This window comes from Palaemon carinicauda, chromosome 23 (assembly GCF_036898095.1).
Source record: "Palaemon carinicauda isolate YSFRI2023 chromosome 23, ASM3689809v2, whole genome shotgun sequence".
Classification (NCBI taxonomy): domain Eukaryota; kingdom Metazoa; phylum Arthropoda; class Malacostraca; order Decapoda; family Palaemonidae; genus Palaemon; species Palaemon carinicauda.
The window spans coordinates 103,829,340-103,852,410 of record NC_090747.1 but is presented as its reverse complement, the minus strand read 5'-3'; the positions used below and the strand labels follow the sequence as shown (position 1 = coordinate 103,852,410).

The 23,071-nt window shown below is 34.9% G+C and overlaps 1 protein-coding gene across 8 annotated transcripts in view; it reads left to right on the top strand.

The window, feature by feature from the left end:
• LOC137617326 (DENN domain-containing protein 1B-like) overlaps positions 1–22,425 on the top strand; it is a 90,434-nt gene extending 68,009 nt beyond the window's left edge. For 3 of the 8 annotated variants that reach the window (XM_068347345.1, XM_068347343.1, XM_068347344.1), the window contains 3 exons: positions 10,950–12,116; positions 12,565–12,715; positions 16,669–17,624. In XM_068347345.1, coding sequence (XP_068203446.1) covers positions 10,950–12,116; positions 12,565–12,715; positions 16,669–17,330 — 1,980 coding nt within the window. In that variant the 3' untranslated portion in view covers positions 17,331–17,624. Of the gene's footprint in view, positions 1–2,253; positions 2,335–10,949; positions 12,117–12,564; positions 12,716–13,792; positions 13,879–16,668; positions 17,625–18,105 lie in introns of those variants that run through there. The other 5 variants (XR_011039618.1, XR_011039619.1, XM_068347346.1 and 2 more) reach the window with 5 other exon arrangements.
• Positions 22,426–23,071: the final 646 nt, after the last annotated feature.

Below are 23,071 nucleotides of genomic sequence, written 5' to 3'. Positions count from 1 at the left end.
TTATCTAATATTCTTAGTAATATTCTTAGCATAATAGAGGGGTTAAATTACTGTTCAAGATCGCTTTGCGTTTTTTGTTTGTTCATGCGATTGGGTTCTCACAGTGTATGTCTTCATTCCTTCCCAGATTTCTTGACAACGTGGAGGTAATTTAAGTTTTGAAGCTTATCAACTCATCTATTTTTTTTTTAATTTTTACCCCCCTTTTAATTTAATTAATAGTTTTTCTGTTTAATTCCTTGCCGTATAATTTTCGGTTAACATAGCCTAGTGTATTTCACTGTTACTTAAGTATGATGCCTGTCAGATTTGGCTCTCACATCAGCTTGTTTACATATAATGACTGTGGATTTTATATTTTTTTCAGACAGGTTCATGTTGCTGACTGTCTCCTAATTCTGACACGAGGTGTTCTTTTTATTTTTGGCCAAAAATTAAAAGCCTCTTCAGAGGGGAACCCTCTTTGTATAACAGTTTTAAGATTAGGAGATGGTGTCCTTTGTCCAGTGTCTACCCTGCTATTATATCAGCAGATATACATGTCCTTAGAAGGTAATCTGTTTCAGAATACGCAGACCGACATATCCCTTTCATTGGGCTATCCGTATTCTGATGACCTCCCTTATCAAGAAAGCTTATCGTTTCGCCATTCCTAAAACACATGTGAGAAAAACTGCCTCATCATTGACATTTTATGCTATTATGCAATTTCAGGATATAAGGAACTTTAAAGGTTGGTCTGGACATAGGGTGTTTATAAGACACTACCTGAAACAAATCTAAGTGGTACTCGACTCTTTAGTGGTTCCTACAAGTGAAAATTGTATAGAAGAGGGACAAAACCAACCACATCTCTCATTAGAAGCTTAATGACAGACATCTAGTGTCTTGTCCAGAGTTGTTCCTTTATGTGGCGAATGTCCGACTTGTAAGTTTTCATCTCGCCCGTATACTCATGATTTAGTTTTGTTTGGTTGTAGACATTAGTCCTTTATGGGACACAAGTTTTACTCAGTTATTGTTATGGTATTAGTCCTTGGAGACCAAACAATACATTAACCAAAAAAAAAGGGATTTTGACCAAGTAAAGACCTCCTTTTGGGAAGGTACTGTCCCTCTCTCCTCCCTAGCCTTGTCAGGGAAGGGTTACAATTGATTCTCGCATGAGTATGGAAGATGATGGCTTGGTGCAAGTAGCATTGCCATTCATATTACTATTGTCATTAGTTAACAATGATTTTCATCATTGAAGCTGCTGTGAGTTGTTTAGTAGGACCTAACTCCATCGGTCTCCCTCATACACACTTGAGTCTGAGCTTTGCACATTAAAACTCTGGCCCTAGACCAGGGGAGATGATGTTTCTTTGGTATTTCCATGTCACATTGGATTCCCTTTGCAATAAAGTCCTTGGAAATTGCATAGTACCTAAGCAAAAATAGGTTTCTCCTTTGTCAAAACCTCTTATTTTGTGTGGATTGGCTGGTTGAGTCTTAAAGGCACTCAAATTCCTTTGGGCTGAAAAATTTACACAATCTGTATCACAGTAAAATGGATACTGTCTTATGTTAAACCATAAGGTAATTTTTTTTTCTCTCTTTGAATACCTTCTTTGGGTAAATTAATTTTTTACATGAGCTGAATCTGAAAAAAATCAGCATTTTAGTTTTGATTTTCAAGGACTTTTAAAGTATTAAAAATTTAGTTAACTTCATGCTTCTACATTTGATTTTGGTCTTTTTATTAATTTTTATGGCATTTGAGTAGAGCTGTTTTGTTTCTTCTTGAATATGCATCATCCATTACTATAAAAAAAGGTTTAATATTGTAATTGCACTTAAATATAATCATGTGCTTACTGTATATAGTTAAAGATACTCTACTACTTTGAGAGCAGTTGCCTTCTTCATGCTGGAATGTTTCTGAAAATTTGGTTTTTTTACAATTAAGAATATGATGTCTTATAATATCATATACTGTATTGTTTATTTAGTTTTAAAGTATATATTTTTAAAGTATGGTGTCAGTAACGTATGAAGTTTTGGTTTGAAAAGGAAATTATTTTTTAAATGCAACAATAGTGTGATTTATTTTTTTGTAAATAAGTTTCTATGTTTTCTACATTTATTTTGTATGCTCAGCATTGTTCTTTTGATTTCATTTTGTGATGCTCTTAATTTTATTTCTTCTTAATTAATGATCTCCAATGAATTGAATTCTGCTCGACTTCCACCTTTGACCTTTTGTGATTTCAGCTGAGCAAACCTATTCTGGCCCCTTTGGCCATTAATGTTAATGCTGCGGAATGGATGTGTAAGAGCTATGTGTATCGTGGGGTGAGTTGCCTTTCCCTGCTTGTGCTGCCACAGCAGCATTCGTCAATGCATTGTGCTGCCTTCATTTTGCTTATGCTGGTGCTGAGGCCAGAGCTAATAAGGTTATGGTTTAAGGATAGGATACAGTTGGAATGTATTTTCTAAGTGCAAGTTTGGTATTGTGCAAGTGAACGAAGAATCTTGAGAAGTAAATGATTCTTAAAGCCAAATAAGTAAACATTTGTTTAACCAGAATAAGCTCGTTTAGGGAATATAGGCATGATTTTTTTTTTACATTTAAAGTTACTCACCATAGCATCTTTAAACTGATCAAACATTATAATAATGGTCTTGCGTTAATTTAGAATCTTTATAATTATATGGGTTCTAATTAAAAAGTTTATTATTTAAATGTATGTTAACTTTATTCTTTTTTTTCTAGCAGTTTATTACTAAAGATATATTTCGGAAAACCTAATGAGGGAATGGAGTACTGTAATTTCTTATTTCTTCTCAGAAAGATAGTGGCACTGGTGGTAGTGGTAGTAGTATGGGGCAAATCCTTTGTAGCAGCAGCCCTGGGAATTTTGTTATTTTTATAGATTTCACCACTCTTTGCTAGTTGCATTTCACATTTTTGAATTTGAAGGTGGGTGGGATCTCTTGTCTTCTATTGTCCTTTGTTTCATATGTCAATAATCAAGTTTGGAAACTTTACCTTTTAACAAAATACTAAGCCCTCAATCTCTTCTCATGTTTTTGTGGTTAAAAGGTGACCAATGCTGTACTTTTATTTCTCTGTAAATCTTTGATAGTGTTTTTTTAACTAAAGTAATCATTGGTTTTGGAGGTGCACGTATTATCTTGAAAACTAAAATATTCATACAAATACTTTAGCCTAGAATGTGTGACGGAGTGAAATGATTTTAGCAATACATTACACGAAGCATGTATCCATGAGTCGCTTTATCCGTACTTAGATGGTCTTCAGTCACGTCATTGACAAGTACAAAAAGGCATTACTACTCAAGCTCACCTTTACCCAAGGCTTGATACTCTTCTGTGTTCAATGCTGTTGTGCCACTCACAAGCATCAACATTGTTCTCCAAATGTCTGCATCACTCACGTCGTCATCTTTGGCCGGGTTGATTTTTTCCTGTATTTTCCCATTAATTTTGATATATTTTTATACAATATATGTACTTCTAAAGAGTTCCCACTCCTTATGTTTCCTCTTCTTGTATCATTTTGTTTGCTTTGTCATCGATTCCATTCTTAGCCTACGTTCGGCTTTGTTATCAAATCTATAGAGTGTAATGTGGTTATCCAGCTCTAGTGACTTATTTTCCTCTTTGTTTATGTAGTTTTTATGAGACGTTTTTTATTGATTCACATGAATTTCAGTCTCAGTGCTTTAACTTTACCTAGCCCACTGCTTCAAGTTTATATGTTGGGGTTAGTTATCTATGTCAGTGAGCTGATTCTAAATACAGCAATCCAAGATGATTTCAGCCTGATTTTAAATGCCTTACCTTACTTAAGAAGGCTTTCCAGTCAAATCGTGTACTGCTTTTATATCCTCCCAGGACAAATCCATTCATTTATTGTGCCATGGAAAACTCTGATCCGTAAAATATGGATATGAGAATTAAGATCTAAAACATCAAAGCACACAAACAATAAACATTTAGTATTTAGATTCTCTCAGAAGTGTTATCTGACTCGGAAAGAAGGGGATTTACTCTTTCTATTTTTATATGTCCTCTCCATCAAGTAACACTGCTTTTCAGACTAGCCTGTCGAGAAAGAGTCGCCCCTGATCCACGGATAAAACAGCTTGGAGTCTGTGTTTTGGGCTATTTGGCAGCTACACCCACTCCTTGTACAACTTCATGCAATAAGGCAAAAGTCAGTTAGAAATAAAACACAAATCACGATGTAGAATATAAATAGCTCAAGAAAATTCGGTCGGTTCACAAAAAATTATATACAGTAATTCACAAATTGAGCAAATATTTGAAGTTACTGTACTGAGAACCTTGATGTAAATGGGTGAGAACACTAGTTCAGTAACTCTGCAAGATAATGACTTGAATTATAGATATGAGCCTGTTTGTATAATAAAAAGAATATTAACTTACTGAAAACGGTGGAGATTAGAGAGTTGGGTGGCTAAGATAGTCAAGTTGGACCCAAGACCTTTTTGACTTTAAAGAGCCCACACTTGAAATACATCTTGCCCATATGTAAGGGACTTGCTGTGCATTTTTTAAATGAAGCATTTTTATTGTAAAAAAATGAAAAGTGTTACTACAAGCCCGAGATGTGACACAAAGACAAGCAATCAAGCAAACGTCATAGACATCTTTGCAACCTTCCTGTTGCAATGGAAAAGTAAAGGTGAGGGAAAAGAGAATCGAAGTCGGAGAATATAAAAGCACTCGCTGGCCCAAGTGAGATTTCTATCTAACTGGGACAAATAGTTCAAAGGTGTTCATGTGTACTGGTGCAAACCAGCCTGTAGATGATTTGCCTTGAATAGCCAATGAGATTGGTGTCTGGAATGAAGACCAACACATGTTCGGCAAACGGAATGGGTTCGTGCTAAAATAAGCTAGTTATTAAAGGTAGTGAATTATTTTTAATACAAGTTATTCTTTGTTGATCATAAGTGAAGCGTTAGGATGAGTTCTTTAAATTATTGTAATTGTTAGGGCTAATTTTCTCATGTTTAGTATAGGTTTAGAATTTTACAAGCCAGAAGGTCCGGTGCCTCATGCTTCGCTGCTGCTGCTACTGCTGATAGATAGTTCCATGGAATTTTGCTTTTGATGTCATACAGTACTAAAGGAAAAAAATGTTGGTATGCATCGTGTTTTCTAAATACATTTGTAAATAATAAAGATATTAAGAAAATAAAATTAATGAAATAACATTACCTGTTATAAAGCTTGAAATTAATTATTTTAGAGTTGGTTGATATACTTAATTGACATTGTAATATTAGATATAATCAAGTCTGTCAATGCCTGAGAAAGATTGTTATTTTCTTTATATATTTTTTTTATTATTTGTACTATATTTGCAAGCAAATACAAACCCTGCCAGAAGAGTATCACTGTAATTTGATATGACTCCGAGGGTGTTACTATAGTCCATTTCTTTCATCGAGGCAGATTTGCACCGACTCGCAGCGGTGCCCTTTTAGCTCGGAAAAGTTTCCTGATCGCTGATTGGTTAGAATTATCTTGTCCAACCAATCAGCGATCACGAAACTTTTCCGAGCTAAAAGGGCACCGCTGCGAGTCGGTGCAAATATGCATCGCTAAAAGAAATGGACTATAGTGTTAGCTAGATTTTGTGGGGTATATTAGCTTACTTATAGTAAGTGGACACATTTTTATCCTATTTCATGTAGTCCTGACATTTTTGGGCATACTTTATATAATTCTATTTATTCTGTGTTTCTTCATCATTATTACCTGAATTTCAGTGGTAGCCTGTATGAGGGGCCTAGTATTATTGTTGTGAACAATGCACTGTAGGAAGGGAAGTCTCTCATTTGCCACATCAAACTGTAAACTGTAACATTGTGATAATAGCGAATGCTGTATGTGATTTTCTTTGACTTGATGTCAATCGTGTTTCAGCCCTTGCTTTTTTCTTTTGTCTTTATGAAAGAATTGTTCCCTTCCAAGGTCATGCAATAGTTGATTTTGGACCTTCTCTATTAAATTTCTGAATTTCTTATTCTTCCTGAAGTTCCTCATCCATGGGCCATTTTTGTGGAATGACATTTAAAGTATGGATGGGAAGTTAAGATTTAAGACAACATGAATTCTCTTCACATTGTAATTTAAAGCTTCCGGCAAAAATTGAGACATTTCCCCTTTTCAGCCTTTTTTGTTTTTGATGAAGCTTTTTATTGGACGTTTTTGGAATAATTGATTCATCTTTGCACTAGCAAGGGATATATCTTTTATACTGTGGTAGAAGACATTAAGGTTCATCTCTTTCCAAAGTTTTACAAGGAAGGCCATCCTAATCATCCTATTTTCTGAGATTAATCTGCGTTGAGATGTCAAATTACTTTGAAAAATGCTATATTATCTACGAGAAATTCTGATACTTTAAAACTCTGATCAATTCATTTGCTTCAGTTTTACAACATTCCAACATAGTACAATTTTATAAGTAACATAGTTTGGTGTTTCTTACATCCTTGTCAGAACTTCCCGCGAAAGAATTAAAGTGACTACTTTGTGAGGGCTTCAAGACCGTAATGACCAAAAATTTAAACTTATTCCTTCTGTGCCTCTTGCTCAAATGTTCACTGTATTTTTTCACAAATTTCTAGTAATCATATGGCCACAACTTCATTTATGTTCAAGGTTGTCAAACTGTAGGAACAATATAGTATAAGAATGATTAAGATCCAGGTGTTAATTCATGTCCATAGTAAAGGGAAGTTTGGGACTCTTACCACCCATATAAAAGAGAATTAAAGTGAAATTAAGATAATCTTCTAACAATATGTTTGGATCCTTTGAAATGGAGAGCTTTTTGCTATGTAAGTTTGTTTATGTAGGACAAAATGTCAGTCTCCACAGGATGACCAAAAGCAATTAGCGGTGAAATTAAATCTAATGGAATTGGAAGCTGTCTTTTGTGGTTATAAGCCTACACAGTACAAGCCTCAATGATTGGTTGGTTGGTGATGACGGACTACGTTATTATATTTGTGCATCGGCGTATGTGAGTTGATTCATAAAAGTGAAGGAAAACATCAGGACCTTTATAACAGGGAATACCACTGAATTGTATTAGTTTTGAGGTTCCTGATAAGGATCTTTTTCCTTTTTATTTTGGAGACTTAATAAGTTTTAGTCATAGTATTTTTGTAGTTGGCAATATCTTTTGCAATCTTCCGATTATCAAATCCTATGAATTTTTATGGTTGGTCATTTTGAATAGAATTTTATACTTTTAAGATGGTGGCAGTTTTAATTTTACAGGTACGGTGATTGAATTATGTTAGTGGGTGTAATAAATGGAGATACTTATGGCGCATCTCACTATTATGATATTTTATATATGATTATGGATATACAGTATACAGTATAAATATATACAGTAGGTCATTAAACTCCACATGGCTTCATTAGACTCGCAAGTAATTGGTTTGCTTTATTGATGTCTCTAACAACCTATTAATTCGTAGATGTTGCCAAATTTAATACTTTTGAAAATGCCCTTGCAGAATTCTGTCAGTAGGGAAAATTAAGGTACTTTTGAGTATTTAGCTTCGTCGTTTGTAAAATTATTTCTAATCATGGATGCTTGTAATTGTCTTTCAAATTTTACAATAATTTATTAAATTCATCAGAAATATTGTTTTAATGTGAACTCCATTCATCCCAATTAATAAGGAATCTCCTAACATGCATATGGTAATTTTATCATATTGTTTTTACTAATTTAAAAAATATTTTACTTCCAGTGTTAGGTATTTACTTCAAGTAATTAGAATTGCCAGAAATTTAAGCAGTTTTCCCATTTAGAATTTCAAGGTAGAGGTGGTGGTTTTTATTTGTTGTATTCTCCATGTTTTTCATTGAATTTAGATTACCATATTTTGTTTAAGAGAATGAAGATTTAATTTGTGATACACGGATTACCATTACCTGTGCTGGTGATGAGAAAAGACCTAGAATAAGTAGAAAGTTATAAAAAATTTGGAGTAACTAAAGCTTTAGTCATATTTTTCTTCTTCTCTTCCTGTCTTTTTCTAAGGCATAATTTTAGAGGGAGAGAAAATATTGTGTGTTAACTACAGCCTTGACTGCTATTATATCTTTAGAAGTTTGCTAAGTGCAAGAAATATTCAGAAGGTTTATTCTTTAATCATATGTTCAAAATAAATCTTGTAGAAAATTAAAAAAAAATATATATATCTTGCAGCTTGAAATGTATATTTCATATTACCCCATGGCGAGAATTCTATCTTTTAAGATTCCATGCATGGGGGCTAAGTTTTTATTCCTATTCAGGTATGATATACATAAGCCTCAAAGTAAATTATTCATTTTTAAATTTTTTATCATCTTAGAATATTGGGTTCATCTAAAGATCTTTTTATTCATATCAAGTCTGAATGGTTGATGTTTTCAGATTATACAATATTTCTTCATTACAAGACAGAAGCTGCTGAGAGTATTAAAACCATTTGGAAGTGTTTATAAGCAGAAAAAAATATTGGCAGAGTTTAGGGTATGAAAGTAGATACAGTAGAAGACAGTGCTATGGATATTATTATGAATATGCGAGGACTTAGTGGTTAATTAATGTAGGTATTTTGGAGGATATGTAGTAGATGATGATGGTTTAGATAGATGGTGTAAATTTGTTCAAGATTCAAATAGGGCTCACATAGAGGAATTGTTTTTGAAGGAAAGGTGAAAATGGAAGCAAGGGAATGTTAAAGAAATAAGACAGTTAGAAGTTAGAAGAGACCAAATGGAGAGGCTGAAGCTTAAAAGGCAGAAAGAAGAGGGTCTTGGGTTAGAAAGATGTCATAAAAAGTATTCATTACCATTGACAGTATGCCATGCAACAAAGTGATGTAACCACAAAAGTGAATTGAGGGAGGTAGCCAGATTTGCAATAGACACAGGAAAAAGAATTATTTTGTAAGCAAAGCTTAGGATAGATGAAGTAATTGTTAATTCATCTCTCCTTTAGGAGCTAAGATTGATAATGGAATAAGAGTTAAAGATTCAAAGGTTAAAGCTTTTAAGATGCACTGTTTGTGTAGTACACCAAGGGATTGAAAGGGTTAGGGGTATAGAGATACAATGGCAGTGTAGTAATGGTCTGTTTTTTCATGTAGTTAGGTAATAGAGAAATAGCAGATAATATTTTAGTGGAAAGCATTTGTAATTCAGAACTTTGCAAGGAAGGAAAAGAACAAGAAATTTCTGACCCTATGGAATGCTAGAGGTGTTTGAACTGAAGGGTCTAAATATCCGTGCAGTGCCAGCTTAGTTGTATGCTGCTGATGAACTATTAAGTGTGTTTTGGTGGGATCGATGAGCCTTCACCGTTTGTTGAAATCAACCGATGTTATGGAAGTTATCTGCACAAGAACCTCATCTTTGATTCAGTAGCTAAAGGATGAGTGTTGCAGAGTAGATTTTATTTCCACACATTTAGGAACCCATGGCTTGATATCCATTAAAGAAATACCACTCAACTTTCATTTTAGTTGACCAAGTTTTGGCTTTGTTTGACCTCTTGGCAGTTTACACGTATCAAAAATTCTTTGAAAGGTTTGGTCAGAGCTGTGATATAATGAAGCAAATTTATCAGACTTAAAAATAGTCGATGTCAAATCGTATACAGGTACTGTACTCATTTGGCTGTGTAAGTTCTTCTAAAAGCTTCTTTGAATATCACTTTAGCGCTGTAGTTGCTAAATTATACTCTTTATGAAAATCATGTGGCCATGTAATCTGTTTCTAGTATCCGGGGGACCCACTTACTGAATATTGTCTAGATAAATCTTTACTAGGAGATTTATTTTGAGGTAAACGTCTTCCGCTAATACATTGTCAGTTTGATTTTTTTTTGATGTCCAGAAGTTTAGAAATAGGAAATGTGTTTGCTCTTTGAGGAATTCTGATGTTTAACCTGATGGCATTAATTTGCAATACAAATTAAGGAAAGAGTATGATTACAAGTCAAAAACTCAGTAACTTATATTGAATTGATGGAAGTAGTGTTACAGTGAAGCACTGAAAGAAACACACTAACATTTTTGGTGTTAAAACCATAGCTACGAAAAATACAAGTTTAGAACAATAATGTATATATTTTAATCCAACATAATCTATGTGCAGGTTCTTTGTGAGTTTTCCTTTTTGAGCTCATTGGTCTGGATAAACTATAGTAATGGTTAACAAACAACATTTTGAACTATTAGATTGTAACATTTAGTGCTTTACAATACAAATGTAATAGCTCAAATTGTTTGTTGTATTATTTTTTATGCACTGTATAATGATATATATTTATTGTTTAGAAGTCTAATGGCATAATGTTTATTATAAATAATCATGTTTGAATTTTTCTCTTACATAATTTTATTCATGTCATTCTACAATATGTATGGGTTGACAAGGGGTAACATTTATGAAAAAAATATTTGATTACAGTATATAACATTACAAATTAATTGAATATTTCATTTCCATAACTATCTCTTTACTAACTATGGCATAATTTGATTAATTCTATTCTTAAATTGATCTTATATGCAATGGCAATAATGCCATCAATGTATAGATTTCTAGAGTTTTTCCTTCTTTTGTCCGTCATTGGTGTTATGGTTAAGAATTCTTCATTTCTTCACTTGCTTCCTTAAAACCTATTTTAACTTTGGTGAATTATGTACAGAAAAAAAATATTACTCATTATGTAAAGCTGAAGGGAAAAGAAAGAATATCTCATATTTTTAATAAATGATATGGTGCAATTTGAGCACACTTTATGAGAAATTGGTCAGTGGGGATAATGACAACAATAGTTCTTTATTATAGGATGGGTCACTAAGCTATATGTTATATGTCTCTTGCAGCAGCTGAGTGCGAGCCTCACCTCTCTTCCTCTCATTGACCTCTCCTTAAACATAGAACTTCCTCCTCCCATAATGGCATCTTTTGGCTACCGTTTTCCTGTCACATTTGATGATGACAGTAATGGTGGTGGTGGAGATGAGGATGGTTTAGGCAGCTCCTCGTCCTCTCACTTTCGTTCTCCTAAGCTTCTGCACGATACAGATTTCACAGTCTCCGATGCTGATAACTCGGCAATGGACTCACATTTATGGGGACATACCCACCTCCCTTCATCATCTACTTCTCACTCTGCTAACGATGGCTCCAACATCTCTGCTGTATGTACAAGCTACTCAACAATTCCAAGGGAGCATAAAAAATCAGGCACGCGCCGTGGGCAGTTTCGTGATTGCTCTGCCTCTAAATGTACTATTCCAGTCTGTAAAACTTTTGCCACCAAAATCACCACTGATTTTCCTACCACATGTTATGCATCCTCTGCCTTGTCTCATGCTAAGTTGCATTCTCATTGTGGGCATGCTTCTCTCTCACCATCAAGGTCTCCCCAGCAACCACCTCGTGTAATTGGTTTGGAATCATCCTCTGTATCTTCTATCCGTAGTAGCACTGAATTTCCTAAGTATGGGGCAAGTCAAGCTTTTTCTGCTTCATTATCCAAATATTCCAAGACAAAACAGGGTACCCCAGGGTATTTTTATTCTAAGCTAACCAAATCTATTGACGATGATGCCCCAGTTGCCGAATTTGAAGCCATAGAGAAATCTGAAGATTTCATATTATGCTCCCCTGTAAATATACCACACGCCGCATTTCCCTCTTCTCAGCCTGGTTATGCTGGAAATCTCCTTTTCTTTTCCTCCGCTTCACAAACAACAGATATCATGACTATGAGCCTGCCAGCTGTGTTGACCAGCATCTCACCACCACTACAATGTCCTTCTCCTCAAGGGAGAAGTTTATCTCCAGCACCTAATCCTTCTCATTCTCCTTCCTCACCTTCATCCTATTATCCTCCAAGTCCAGTTACTCCACGTCCTTCCAGCACTCAATCCAGGCATCCTGACAAATCCCTCAGTCCATTTCCCCCACCTCCCCCATCCTTAGGCCGTCGAACAAGGAGCCCTAGCCCCCACCTTGGTTTAAATCAGGGTTCTGGTGAGGAGGAGGTAATAATCTTTCAATATTTAACAATTGGGCTCATGATAAATATTCAGTTGCAATTTATTGTTTAGTTAAATACCAGGTGCATAGTGTATATACAGTAATGTGCTTGTATGTACCCTTTTTTGTTCTTTAGTATAGGTATGAATATTTCAGTGTATGCTTGATTCAGTGACTGCTTTTTACAAATACCTGCTTCACTGCATGCTTATTTCAGGTTTACTGGGTGTATATCCTGCATTTTATGCCATTTTATTTTGATACATTTTACCTGTGTATGCTTTTATTTGCTTTTTGTTTTGTTTTACTGTTGTAATGAAATATCTGTACGTGTCTATTTTGATATACAGTATACATATATATGGTCAATTTAATGCATGGTTGTCATGGATGTTTATAAATGTAAACCTGGGCAATTGGGTTTTAGATTATATGTGGCGTTATAAATTCCAGGATGGGAATGGTCAAGACCTCATCTTTCTGGAGTCTCCCCAAGATGAGATTTTTGATCCGCTGTTATCAAAAGATATTACACCAAAAAATAAACGACCAACACATTCACCCCCACCTATCCCTACAACAAAATCCACTTCAAATCTTCCAGGTAAGTTAAATATTTGTGGGGTTTTATGATAAGTTGTGAGAACCTTATGTGAATGACACAGCCGAGTAAGTTATGTAAGTGAAGCTTATTGTGTAAATGGCATTTACTAATCATGGTTAAAACTAAGTTAAGTATATTTTCCCTTATGATGATACATCTCAAATTCATAACTTCTCCAAGATTAGGAAATTTAACAGTAAATTTTAAATTTTACATTTGATAGTTCTTTTTTCCTTACTATTTTATTTTGATTTTTAGTAGGTACAGTAGATGTGTTATACCATTTACTGTAATGTATTTTCTTATATTCTTTACGATGTTGATTTATCCAGTATTTACCGTTAGATAACGAGTTGAAATGAACATTAATATGGTGAGTGTACAATGAAATTTACCAAGGGATGATAATTCTATACCAAATATGAGTTGAATAACATACTATACGCAGTTTTTTTATTATCGTTATCATTATAACTGTCATGAATTGATTTAAGGAGACTACTGAGTCGTATTTCTAATTTTGTACAGCTGCCCAAAGGATTTGATATCCAATAAGGTTAAAATAGGAGTAAGATAGTTAGAATAAGTTTTAACAATTAAGTAAGAAACAAAAGATAACGAAAGAAAATTAAAAGGTGGAAATTAGTACCCCTGCAGTCAAAGAGGTGATGGAAAGAACCTAATGTATTTTGTACTGAGGTCCTCTTACGAGGTATAGTATAATAATGAAAATCTATAGGTTTGCTCGCTTTGCCCTCAGAACTTGGTCTCGTCATAAGAATGTTTAATTTGGTACAAGTACAAATAAAAGTTCTGATTTTTATGGATAATTGAATCATTGACAAATTACATAAGTGTGTAATACGAATAAGAAATTCTGTGGCTAAGAGATGAGGGATAGTCAAATTGCAAGTTATCCTCACTCACACCAAAATCATATTACTGTTACCCTTTCCCCCCCCCCCCAACCCCTTACCATCAATAGTTTTTTTCCAACTAACTTCAGAGCGTTTGGCTTTGCTCTGCCATTGATCTTGAACCATTAGCAACTTTGTGATTCTTCCGGGTTAATTGCAGGTGGACATTCGTGCTGAAAAAAGTGTGAGAGTAAAGGCGAGTGTTGGTGATATAGAAAAAGCTAATGAGAGGATTACTAAGTATAGGTAAATATATTTATATATTATAATTATACACAGTGCACTAAATAATAAGCAATAAAAATTGCTCACCACTTGTATCTGAATACTGAAAGCCTTGCAATCATCACCAAGAAGAGACGAACAATAAGTGAAGTGAAGGCCAGCTTAACAAAGCATTGCCAACCTTGCACTTTTTTACCTTTTTACATTGAAATAGCTATTCTTTAGAAGGCTAAGGATTTTGAAACCTTGTGTATATCTTACAAAATAAAAATACTGTATGTACTTGCAATACTTATTTACGGAAAAAGACTTGTAAAGGCTGAGAAAAGCAGGCAAACAATACTGGTGGGCAAAAAAACATCATTTATGAAGCACACAAAACAGATAATGATTTTAGCTAATTAAACAGTAATTCATTAAATTAACCGCTGAGTATCTAAGCACAATGTAGAAAAATATTAAGGTGATTAAAGAGGAAAATAGTTGCCTTCATTCATGGTAGAGAAGAAATAGAAAAGAGAAAATACTGCTAGGTTGGGGAACCAGATTGTTGACAAGCTAGCCACACACATGAGGAGCAATGCTCTTATCTGCCTTCACCCCCCAAAATCCTTGTAGCACATGGATTGAGAAAAAGACTAACGTGGAAGTTCTACAAAAGATCAATATCGAAAAAAGATTACTTGACATTTTGGATGAAAGAAAACTAACTTTTATTGGACACCAGGTTCGGAAACACAATACTCTGGAAAGAACGCTACTAATTGGATCAGTCTATGGTACAAGAACGAGAGGAAGGCCTAAAACTAGATTGAGTGACAATATCAAGGAGATGTGCGGGCTAACAATGGTGGAGTTGGAAAGGAAGGCTCAAGACCGGAATGAATGGAGATGTTTTGTGCAGAGGGCCACGGTCGTTCGACATCGAACACCCCGTACTTGATGATGACATGTACCATCTGTCCAGTCAGTAGACAATCTTCTTTATATCAGGAATTAGGTGATTAGAATTTTTGAAGACCAGAAATGTGGTCTACTGTAAATGAGAGGTTTATTGCGAATCAAACTATGCTGGAATGAAAATTATACTCGCTCTATAGTTCTGAATAAATTAATATACATTGAATTCATGCACAATCTATATATACTCTATAAGAAATAATATTCATTGGATGGGCAGCCTGATATGCTCCAGTCAATGCAACACATTTTAGAAATCCTATCCTTAATATACAAGGCACTTATTTTACAGATTATTACTAGAGAAACAGAAGTCATAATACAACAAGCTAAAACAAATCAGAATAAATCTATTCTAATTGATAATGCACAACTACAAGTGGTGCTGTATTTCAAATACCTTGGGAACATTGTTTCATCTACTACTGAGAACGACGAAGACATACTAAAATTAACAGGGCCTCACATGCTTTTTGCAAGTTAAGGACCAGGATTTTTCTGAACAAATATCTGAGACTGACCACCAAAATCCAATATATAGAGCAGTATTTATCTCATTTCGTCTCTATGGTGCAGAAGCCTGGACTATTGATGCTATCTCAAGAAACTGGAACTTTTTTACATTTCCTGTTTGCAGAAAAGGATGGGCCTCACCTGGAAAGATTGGGTACTACACACAAAATTTTTAGAATAAACAGAATACACAACCTTAGAAGACATCCTCACTAAATGCCAACTATGTTGGCCGAATCACGTAATCCATATGCCTGTAAAATAGCTCCCAAAACAAATTTCATACAGACAATGAGAAAAGAGCAAGCGATAAAAATGTCAAGCTAAGTTGACCATAAATAAATGTTAACTTTACTAGCTGACCATGTTAGAAACCAAGTGGTCTGGAGAGCAGGTATTAATAACTGGGTTACTACCCTGGTACAGGCTCTTGCAACCCAAAATGCAGTATTGACATGCTAGAAAAGAGTTCTTCACAGTCCCGAATCTATATTTGATGTGTCTGACATGTGGCAAGGTATGAAAATCCAAGATTGGCCTGGTGATCAATGTAAATAGACAGTGGCAGTATTCACACTACATTTTACATCTATGAAAGAAATTCGTTCATCGTCGTCAAGTTAGGAAAAGTAAAACTAGGAATAAATTTTTATTCTTACTAATATGCAAAACGAAAGCAGTGTTTGGACAATCACTGACCTTGAATTTTATACTATCTATAAATGATGAGTTTTATAGGATAAAGATATTCACATTCGTTTGAAAAAAGTAAGTGTGGATATGATATTAATCAAATTATGTCAATAATAACATTTTTATTATTAGGGAATGCTGATTTAAAGGGTTTAAAAATTGTTTTCAAGTAGAAACATGTTAATTGATTGCAATATATTTTGACCCTTTTAGAGTTTGATTTAATTTTAAGTGATGTCAAAATATCCTAGACTAGAGGGGCACTCGGTAAAGAGCATGCCTTCGCCATGCCAAGCTGTCTTATTTTGCTCTTAACTCCACTGCATACTTGTACCAAGATGTATTTTCTTCAAAATCTAATGGATCTAATACATGCCTATCAAAACGTTGCGGCGAAGATAACTAATTTCCAAAATATTACAGGTTCATCCTTGGGTCATATTCAACATAACTACGAAGTTTGGTCAAAATTGGTACAGTAGTTTTTGTGTAAAGTTCCTCTCAAACAAACAAACATACAGGGGTGAGCACATATTCTTCGCAAAATATTCGATTTTGTTGTAGACAAAGATGGGAGGTAAACAAATAAAAAACTGGTATTATAAACATTTTTAAATATTAATTGAATATTCGTTTTATGTGCAGGTAAACTGACTCATACAGACCTAAGTGGAAGTGCCAGCACATCTCACCTTCCTAGTAAAACTGTACCTCATCCAGCTTTAGCCAGGACGTCTGCTATCAACACAACAGGCTTACCTAGTTCAACACCTAATAGAAGTTCAGAATACCGACCACTCACCCCTTTTCAGTCATCAGCACCAGAATACCGTCCATTTTCCACTCTGCAGACAAATTTAGGCGTGCCAGTTGGATGTCAAAATCCAATTTATACTCAACATAAACCACTTGGTGATCATCCACTGCCCAATGCAACAAGAAGTGGTAGTGCTACGGCAGCCTTCGCAACGAGTATGTTATCTAGAGCTCCTGAAGAATCTTCTTTGAATATGGCAAATAGATCAAGTCAATATGTGCAGTTTGAACCACCCCTGAGTCATTCAACCAAAGGTCTGAACAGTTCCTCTTCTCAACCCCAGAGGCCTCCACGTTTGTCACAAAAGGACCTTTTGGGTGATTTTTCTAAAGACTTCCAGAAGCTTAGTGTAAATAGCCCTTCCAGAGCAGCATCTCCCGCTAATAATAATAATACAATTATAAATAATAACAAGACTTGTGATGCCATTCAAGCAGCAGAGTCAGATTCTGTAGATCAGAGCGAAAACAAATGGGCAACGTTTGATTAAACGGTAGAATTGTAACCAAGGTGTTCAATTATTAATAATGAATGACAGTGGGAATTAATCAAGCATGTTCTGCAACTGTAAACGATTATTGATAATCATGGTTGTGATGCAGTTCTTTTAGGTAAAATAAAAAAAAGACAGAAACCTTGTTTACGTAAGTATTGTAAATATTTTGTAGAGATCTTGCATATGGTTGTCCATATTTGGCTGGCAAAAAACCAATTGCGAGCCAAACATGGATAGCATTGTATAAATGTATAACTCCATATTTTCATAAACAAAAATTTATATTCTCATTAGGTTTACTTCATTCCTAGTTTGTATTAGTTGGAAAGCCAAAGATGATGCTATCTATAATGGCTTCCTTGGGAGCCCTTCATAACTATCATGCAGTCTATGCTGGCATTTCATAACATTCAACATAGATTTTTAGGGAACATTTCTGTGTAAGCATTCATTAAGCTTTTCTCCCTATAGCTTAGTAAGGAATCTAACAGCTTTCATGATAGAAAGCAGTTGTTAACATTTCTAAAGTTTTAAAAGCATTCTATAAAAGTGCTGTATATAATTCAATTATTTTTCCCTGTATAACTCGTGTTTGTGAGCAAAATGAAACAACATTTATGTCCGTGTTCTTGATGACTTATTGATATGTACGTAAACGCACTTGTTTGCTGACTTTTGACGCACACTGTTTATTGTATTGAATTTTTACTATGGGATCAGTCATCAAAAGTCATAATCATGTTGTAATTCCCTCTCTTTTTCTTGTTAGGCCCTTTTTTTGTATGTATGGTCTCCTTTTTACTGACACAACGAGTTGTGATAATTTTATAAACTCATCCATCTAATCCAGAAGACAATATTTTATAAGAAGTTCGCAGCAGTATTGAAGAGTTCCAAGACTTACGTGACAGAATGTCATATTTGCAAAGATGAGTGAAGAGATGGCGCTGGTAAGTGTTAAGCTTTTAAGAAATTTTTTTGTTTTCCTTTCTTGACAAACTAGATTTGTACAAACCTTTATTTTCATTACTATCCGTGAATTAGAATTGTATTATACCTCTAATTATAACTGCCTTGCTGAAGCACAAATGACAATACAAACTTGACCGAAAATAACATACTCCTATAACTTGGTGCAACAAAAGTAATATTATGTTTATAATTTTTAAGTTTGTGTTACAGTAATCCTTTGATTATCTATGCTGATTTGGCTGAGGCTTGCCTTGTCATGAGTGCAATCTTGATACAGGATAGGGCTTGTAACCACCAAGTCATGACTAGGCCTCCATAAGATGTCATTAACCCTTAAGCCCAGGATAGAAATATCAAAATCTGCTTTACCGAGGAAGCTTTCAGGTATATTGAAAGGTGACCGTTACTTAGATCAGGGTGACTAAATAATGACCTTTCCCCAGAGACCAGATATTTTAACCTGAAAATCAGCATTGCTAGTTCTGATTATTTTGTTAAATTTTAGCCACCTTCTATTACTAAGTTTTAAGATAATCAACAGTCGTCTGGTTTGAACGGTTAAACAAGTGGGAAGTGAAGCATACTGCTAATTATTAAATACATCATCCAAAGCATTTGTTTCAGCAGTTTAGTATCTCTGATATACAGAAAAAATATTAAACATACCTTTCTAGTTGGAAAATTACCATTTGTATTGCAAAAACTTGGCATTATACCTGCAATTTATTACATTTTCATACATAGAAGTATAAAATATCTCACTATATCATAAATAGACATTAATACAAATTGCAGCACAGGCAGCTTACAGATAACAAGTGGAGATGATCGTATAAAGTGAACCTTTTGTAGACATTAATATTAGGCTATGAATTTATTAATGGGTGGGACTGTAATATCTAGAAGTAACAATAGCTTCCTTCTAGCTTGAGAAAAACTCCGTAAAACACTGCGACATTCAAACTTTTTCTTTATAACCCTTCCTTAACCTACTGTTCAATGTCTGCCTTTTTATCGCAGACTTTGACATCTAGCAGTTGCAATTGGGGATTAAAAACTTTATAAGATCATTAGCCTCTAATCCTCATTTTGAATCTTCTTTCCTATCTTGTAAATGTGCAAATGGATAATTGACAATTTACTGTCGGAAGAAATTCAATTGTGTACAGGAAGATAAAGAATGATTGAATGGAACCAAGTTGTAATAGCCAAACTAAATAAAGGGGGCAAATCCAAATAGAAATAGTGCTGTAATCAGATGAGTAGAATTTGATGTGCGATAACTATACACATTTAGATAACATAATCTTGAGTTTATTAACTATGAAAAGACCAGATAACTTTGAGCTTATAAATGTTGACTCGAATGTAGATTTTCCATTAAGCATAGCGACTGTGCACTGCTCTTTTTTTTTATCTTATTTATCAGTTGATTAATCATTGCGTTTATACAATAAATCCAAAAAATTAATAAGGTAGGTAGCAAATTTAACCCTTTCAATTTATAACTTATTTTCTCTATAATGCAGCATACTGTACTGTAGGTATAGTGTATAGTGATTAACTGCTTGTAGCATTTTATTGATATCTTTATTTTTTGGTGAAAAATATCATTGAAAACCAAATTAGTTTGGGAAAGATTCTAAATAACCTCTTTATATTTACCGTTTATTACTCCTTGATATTGAATTATCTGTGGGTATGTACTACATGAGAATGAGATATTACAAGAGAGGAAGTGAGGAGAGCACTAGATGAAACAAGAGTAGGAAAAGCATCTGGTATGGATGGCGTGAGAGCCGAGATGTTGAAGGAAGTGGATGTGACTATACTTGAATGGTTGGTGAGATTGTTTAATATGTGTTTTGTGTTGTCAATGGTACCAGTAGATTGGGTTTGTGCGTGTATTGTACCACTATATAAGGGTAAGGGAGATGTGCATGAGTGTTGTAATTCAAGGGGTATTAGTTAGTTGAGTGTAGTTGGGAAAGTGTATGGTAGAGTACTGATTAATAGGATTAAGGATAAAACAGAGAATGCAATCTTAGAAGTACAGGGTGGTTTTAGAAGAGGTAGGGGTTGTATGAATCAGATTTTTACAGTTAGGCAGATATGCGAGAAATATTTAGCAAAAGGTAAGGATGTGTATGTTGCGTTTATGGATCTGGAGAAAGCGTATGATAGAGTTGAGAGGGAAGCAATGTGGAATGTGATGAGGTTATATGGAGTTGGTGGAAGGTTGTTGCAAGCAGTGAAAAGTTTCTACAAGGGTAGTAAAGCATGTGTTAGGATAGGAAATGAAGTGAGCGATTGGTTTCAGGTGAGAGTGGGACTGAGACAGGGATGTGTGATATCACCGTGGTTGTTCAACTTGTATGTTGATGGAGTGGTGAGAGAGGTGAATGCTCAAGTGCTTGGACGAGGATTGAAACTGGTAGACGAGAATGACTATGAATGGGAGGTAAATCAGTTGTTGTTTGCGGATGATACTGTACTGGTTGCAGACGCGGAAGAGAAGCTTAGCCGATTAGTGACAGAATTTGGAAGGGTGTGTGAGAGAAGGAAGTTGAGAGTTAATGTGGGTAAGAGTAAGGTTATGAGATGTACGAGAAGGGAAGGTGGTGCGAGGTTGAATGTCATGTTGAATCGAGAGTTACTTGAGGAGGTGGATCAGTTTAAGTACTTGGGGTCTGTTGTTGCAGCAAATGGTGGAGTGGAAGCAGATGTACGTCAGAGAGTGAATGAAGGATGCAAAGTGTTGGGGGCAGTTAAGGAAGTAGTAAAAAATAGAGGGTTGGGCATGAATGTAAAGACAGTTCTGTATGAGAAAGTGATTGTACCAACTGTGATGTATGGATCGGAGTTGTGGGGAATGAAAGTGATGGAGAGACAGAAATTGAATGTGTTTGAGATGAAGTGTCTAAGGAGTATGGCTGGTGTATCTCGAGTAGATAGGGTTAGGAACGAAGTAGTGAGGGTGAGAACGGGTGTAAGAAATGAGTTAGCAGTTAGAGTGGATATGAATGTGTTGAGGTGGTTTGGCCATGTTGAGAGAATGGAAAATGGCTGTCTGCTAAAGGTGGTGATGAATGCAAGAGTTGATGGGAGAAGTACAAGAGGAAGGCCAAGGTTTGGGTGGATGGATGGAGTGAAGGAAGCTCTGGGTGATAGGAGGATAGATGTGAGAGAGGCAAGAGAGCGTGCTAGAAATAGGAATGAATGGCGAGCGATTGTGACGCAGTTCCGGTAGGCCCTGCTGCTTCCTCCGGTGCCTTGGATGACCGCGGAGGTAGCAGCAGTAGGGGATTCAGCATTATGAAGCTTCATCTGTGGTGGATAATGTGGGAGGGTGGGCTGTGCCACCCTAGCAGTACCAGCCAAACTCGGTTGAGTCCCATGTCAGGCTGGGAGGAACATAGAGAGGAGACGTCCCCTTTTTTGTTTCATTTGTTTGATGTTGGCTACCCCCCAAAATTGGGGGAAGTTCTTTGGTATATGTATGTATGTATGTATGTACTACAGTACTGCAGTTGTCACTGATGCCCTTGCAATTTGATAACATTCTCGTTTCCCCAGTAGTTGTATTCGTCTTTCATATTTAGAAGCAATTTATATAGGTCAACCTTGAGTGGCTAGTAATGACTTGGTGATCTGGTTAAGCTATGTAGTAGTATTAATAGTATCTATAAATCAATTACTAAAATATACAGTAGTCCCTCATCTTAATAGACATGGACTTGCATACACGTACCAGACTGTTACTCTTTAGGAATTATTTGGGTTTTTTTGCTCTAACTCCCCCTCCGGGAAAATGCATTTTTTTGCAGATAAATATCTTTAATGGAATAATGAATGCAAAAGGCTAAGATACTATGTAAAAAGAAGTGATATAAAAATATATATATATTTGATGAATTCAGTTTAGAGGAGATTTTATATATTTTCTTTACTACTTGTTAGACTTAAGTCTCTTACCAGAACACCCCCCCCCCTCCATATTCATCTAATAAGGTGACGGGCTACTAGAATACGGTAATTTATATTTCAGGTGTAGCCTTAGTAGTAGATAACTATGGGTAATGGAAGGATTGCTGTACCTTATAAATGAAAAATGAAATATCAGTTATCATGTAAGAAACTAAGATATTAGTTCATGTGCATAGCATCACATCATTCATTCAAGTGCATCATCTTATCATATTTTTTTTTATTATATAACCTTAAATATTTAGTTGTTTCATTTCAAAAATTTCTTGTCACTTTGTACAGAGGGATAGAAAAAGTTGTGACTGCAATTAAAGTACGTACGTATGTCCTTCAGTATCTTGAATATGAAGATTGTTTTTCTCATTGTTATATAACATAGGAATAACAAGAAATTTTTGGGATGCCTGTAAAAGCAAGAATTAAAAATCAGATGTATTTTAATACCTAAACTCTCATTAACCTCAAGATTAGAATGTAATGCAGATATTTTTCTTATCCAAGGGTACAGTATTGGAAACACCTTTAGAAGTATACTTGTAATTTGTATCAAGGAACCCGTGGAATATTAAAATTATTTTATCATATACTGTTAAGGACAGTGTAGATTCGGTAAGTATTCAAGTTATCTCAATTGGTAGTAGATAATGGTAGTAATTTTTTAGAGCACATAATTAGTATTGGTGAATATTAGTTACTTGAAAGTATAACCTTGGGTTTATGAAGCACTTGGGATATGAATTGTTTTAGATGGCTTGGTAGTGGCCCTTGATTAAATA